The 4638-nt window shown below is 67.9% G+C and overlaps 1 protein-coding gene across 1 annotated transcript in view; it reads left to right on the top strand.

Annotated features, from left to right (window-relative positions):
• The window catches only part of LOC136387114 (collagen alpha-1(I) chain-like), a 3239-nt gene extending 2689 nt beyond the window's left edge, over positions 1 to 550 (top strand). Inside the window, exons 2-3 of the mRNA XM_066358183.1 lie at positions 1 to 225; positions 345 to 550. The exon at positions 1 to 225 is cut by the window's left edge and continues 704 nt beyond it. Of these exons, the coding sequence (XP_066214280.1) occupies positions 1 to 225; positions 345 to 550 (431 nt within the window). The remainder of the gene's footprint in view (positions 226 to 344) is intronic.
• The last annotated feature ends 4088 nt before the right edge of the window (positions 551 to 4638 follow it).

Here is a 4638-nt window from a genome sequence, read left to right as displayed (position 1 = left end):
GCAGGACCCCGCCACGCCAACAGCGGCGACGGCGACCCGACTCCCCAGCGCAGCGCCGGCGGCCCGGCGGCCCGACTGAGGTCACGGCTGGGAACGGGGGAGCGACGGCACCTGCTCGGCTTCAGGCACCTGGGGGCCAACCCGGAGCACTCCAGGGGCACCACGGAGAGGCAAGCGGAGACGCGACCGCAGCGCCAGAGCAGCGCGCGCGACGCGGCAGCAGCGGTAAGGGCACCCCCCCAACACAGGGGGGGACCCCTCGCAAGAGACGGAACCCCCAAAGGCTGGGGGCAGGGCGGAGGGTGTCCGCTGCGTCAAGAGACCACGGGCCCCGCCGCCACCAGGAGGCGGGGGCCGCGAAGTCGGGCCGGAGTCCGCACCCTTTCCCTCCCGCGCACCGGCACTCGGGGCGGAGGAGAGGGCAGGGGACCGCAGGCGGAGCGAGAAGAGCGGCCCCATTCACCGGGAAGGTCCGTCCCTCGTCCGGCGCGGCTTAGGTCCGGCCCGGGAGAGCGCGACGTCACCACATCGATCACCTGAGGGCCACTAGGCCCCTCTCCCCCCCCAGCGCCCGGGGGCGCCCACGCGCCACGGAAGCCAGGGCACACGGGGCCGAGACGGGGACCGGGGCCGGGCTCCCGGTCACCACCCAAAGGGCCCCTACAGGGTCGCCGACAGACAGCGTGCCGACACTAACCTCCTGGTACAATCTGCGCCCTCCTGGCGACACGATGGCGTGTCCCGGCGACCGGGGTCAACCCACGGACCTCACGGGCCTCCCCGGAAGGGAGGCGCGGCCACAGGACACGCGGCAGCCCCCATCGCGCGTGGAGGCACGGGGGGGGAGGGGGGGCGCGCGCGCCTCCCGGGACATCTGGTCGACAGCCACACCCCCTCGCCCCACAGGACAAGGGAGGAGAGCGTCCTGCGAGCAGCCCGAGGGCACGCCGGCGCAGGAGGGTGGCGGGGTCGCCGCGCCCTTAAGGCGCTTCCCAGCCGTGACTCGCTGAGAAGTGCGAGGAGGCGCCCACGATGACCCGGCCTCCCCGTGAAGGGCCGCGGACCGCCCCGGGCCACAGGCAGGGACCGTCCCCCGTGCTCCCCTGACTCCGTATGCCTGCGGGGAGGGGGAGGGATGGCCGATAGAAGCCGAGCCTGACGCCTGGAACCCACGCCGCGCGCGTGCGGGCATCCAAGCCCCTCCCGCTCCCTTCCGGCAGGCCGCACGGGACGCAGGCTGGGCGCGGGCGCGGGCCGGGCCCCTCTCGACTCCGCATCCGTCGTGTCTTAGACTGAGTGCCGCAGGCCTGCCTGCTGCGGCCCAAAGGCACCGAGGCCGGGCCCAAGATCCGGAGGGTCGCCCGTTCGGTTCCCAACCGGCGCCCGCCCCTGGTTCGTGGGCTGGGTCCCCGCTTTGCGGAGCGTGGGACGCGAGGCGCCGGATACAACACCACCGGTCCCTCTTCGAAAGACGGCGGGCTCCCTCGCTCCCTCGCTCCCTCGCTCCCTCGCTCCCTCCCCTCGCTGACCTTTCTAAGAGGAGACAGGACTAAACTCGGGGAACAGGACACCAGTTCCTTAACGCGGAGGCGCCGCTGACTGACGAGAACACCGACGCCACGGCCGAACGCGCCCGGGCCCGCCCGGGCGCGGTCGGCGCCACCGGAGCGGCCGAGAGCCACCCACCTCCACTGCCCTGCTCGGGCGCGCGCTCGGGCGGGCCGTCCACGCGGGCCGAGGGACGGCCGCCGGCGAGTGCTGGTCGACCCGGCCGGGCCGCCACACACGCGCGGCGCCGCCGGCCGCTCCCTCCCTCGAGTCTCCTGCAGCTCCAATCTCCGGCCCAGGGGCCCAGCGACGACGCCCCGGCGCCACCGGCACGAGGCCGCCCGCGCCGCCGGAAACCCGGAAATCACCCACGGGCACCGAGGCCGCGTCACCTCCCTTCTCCTTCGCGGGGGAAAGAAGCACTCTAAAAGCGGCCGCCAGGTGGCTCCCGACAACCGGCGCCAACGTCAGCGGCACGGATCCGGATCGCTGGGCCGCGAGCGGTGCCCCGGCCGCCCGCCCGGAGGACGCCTCTCGCCCCGGCACGCCACGCCCGCCTCGGAGCTCCCGGCCCGCCACGGCGCGGCCACGGCACGACCGCGGCAGCGGGAGGGGGACTCGGAAAGGGAACCTTGGGTCCTACCGGCGGCCGCGGCGGCCGCCGCCGGAACCAGGACACACGGCCCAAGGAATCCTTCTGCGACCCGTCGCCCAAGAGAGCCGACAGACGACGGGCGGGGAGCGGGGAGCGGGGAGCGGGGAGCGGGGAGCGGGGGTGCGGGGGGGGGGGGGGCGGGCATCGGTGCCCTGTCGGCTGTGGGCCGCAGATCTCAGGGAAACTCACCCTAAGGACGTCTAGGCGGGGATGGGGAGCGGGGAGTCCGTGTGTCTCAGCCGGGGTCAACGTGGACGACGCGCTGTTTCCACACACCAGGCTTTCCGCTTCCGTCCTCCGCCAGGGCACACGCAGGAAATCAACCACGGTGAGCGCTTACGGAGTCTGCCAACAAATGGGGGCGGGGAGCGAGGCAACCACACGGTGATGGTGACGGGGGAACACATGGGGATGTTTTTCTTTTCTTTTTTATTTATTTATTTGCTCATTCAATCATTCATTCATTCATTCATTCATTCATTCATTCGCTTATTTGTTTGTTTGTTTGTTTGTTTGTTTGTTTGTTTGTTTTTAGAGAGAGGGGAAGGGAAGGAGTAAGAGAGGGAGAGAAACACCCATACGTTGTGGTTGCCTCTGGTCCCCAACTGGGAACCCGGCCCGCAACCCAGGCATGTGCCCTGACCGGGAACCGAACCCGGACCGTGTGGTTCGCAGGCCAGCGCTCAACCACTGAGCCACGCCAGCCAGGGCGGGGGATGTTTTCCTTACTCGTGTCTACCTATGGAGGAAGGGAGGGAGCGACGGAGAAGGAGAGGGACAGAAACACCTATGTGCGGCTGCAGAGAAGAGAGGATATAGAGATTCTTTTTCTTTTTCTTTTTTTTTTTTTTTTGAGATTCTTTTTCTAAAAATCTCTCTCTCTCTCTCTCTCTCTCTCTCTCTCTCTCTCTCTCTCTCTCCCCCCCTCCCTCCCTCCCCCCCACCAGGTCACACACACGCACGCACGCGCCCGCCCCCCCCCCCCCGGGGATCCTCCTCCAGACTCATCTCCCTCCCTCCCTGCCTGCCTTCCGAACCGAAAACCCGCAGCTTGAGGAAGAAACGCTGAGTCAGTGGCTCATCTCACCACAAGGGGGTGGTCTGGCCTCAGAAGTGGCTCAGACGGCCGGAGGAGGTGGGGGAGGGGAGGAGGCTGGGGGCCGGAGGAGGAATCTCATCTTTCCCACTCTCTGGGCTTCCGCCCTCCCACCTGTCCGTGTCCCCACAGCGCGCCCCCCCCCCCGAACGCCCCCAGCGTGTCTTCCCCACCCCCCAACCCCCCCCAGCCACGCACCCCACCGCCCCACGGAGTCAACGTCACTAGAACCCACGGGACGAGGGACAAGGGACACCTTCGGAGGGCAGCCCCGCTCCTTTCCACCCTGAGGGGCACGAGAGCGATTCCCTAGGGAAAACGGACCCGAATGATCCCTCAAGGGTGGACACAAGACTCCCCCACCCTCGCTCGAGTCAGCAGAGGGCCGGGCACGTGGACCCTCGGAACGGGAACGGACAGACACCCCCCCCCCCCCAACCAGAAAACGTGCTTTCTGAGGGCAGGAGAGGGAGACGGTGAACCGAGGCAGGCGGAAGGGGGGGCGGGGGAGACTCATCTCCCCCACCCGCTCGCCAGGTGCCCCACCCATCCCAGTAGCCCCGCCAGGTGTTCCCAGCAGCGGGGGCGGGGCAGGGTGGGTAGTATGGGTCCCACCGACACGGCTGGGGGCGGGGGCGGGGGGGGGGGGGGCGGAATGCGGGACCCTCCGTCCATTTCCCTCAGGCACTACCATATCTAGTGGACTCCGACCGGAGCCACTGCCAATATTTCTCCCACCGTGGTCTCTAGATAACGTCTCTTCCCTTATTTCTGTGTCTGTACTACCACCACCACCACCACCACCACCTCATATCACGGATCGATTGCTGCTGAAACGCCAGCGCGCGTTTCTGGCCGCCTGGATGCTGGCAGCGTGGGGCTGTGGCTCACCGGTCTGATCCGCACCGTCCCGCTCTGTTAGGAGACCCTAGGGAGAACACCGGTTAGCTGGGGACTCCGCCCAGCGGGGGCCCACGGGCGACTCGTGGAGGTAGATGTAGTGTAAAAATAATCTACCAGACTCGCGGTGGTGGTGGTGCTGGCGGTGCCGGTGGTGCCGGTGGTGCTGGTGTTACCGCCCCGCCCCCAGGAACGGCCATTTTCTTTATCTCTCAGTTATATCTATAGGGAGGGAACGGTTGCAAGCACAAGATCTGAACGTATCTATTGCTTTCGGGGAGGCTCGGAAGCCCCGGCCCCGCATCTGAAAGGAGAGGGGCCTGAGAGTGAGTCGCATCCCTTAGGGCCCGAGGGCCAGATACCGAGGAGGAGGCTTAAGGACCCTGAACCGTCGCCTCCCTTGGGCAAGTCTCAGAAAAACAGGTCACTTTTGGAATCG

Source organism: Saccopteryx leptura, unplaced genomic scaffold (genome assembly GCF_036850995.1).
Source record: "Saccopteryx leptura isolate mSacLep1 unplaced genomic scaffold, mSacLep1_pri_phased_curated manual_scaffold_85, whole genome shotgun sequence".
NCBI classification, from domain to species: Eukaryota; Metazoa; Chordata; class Mammalia; order Chiroptera; family Emballonuridae; genus Saccopteryx; species Saccopteryx leptura.
This window is presented reverse-complemented; position numbering and strand designations above follow the sequence as displayed.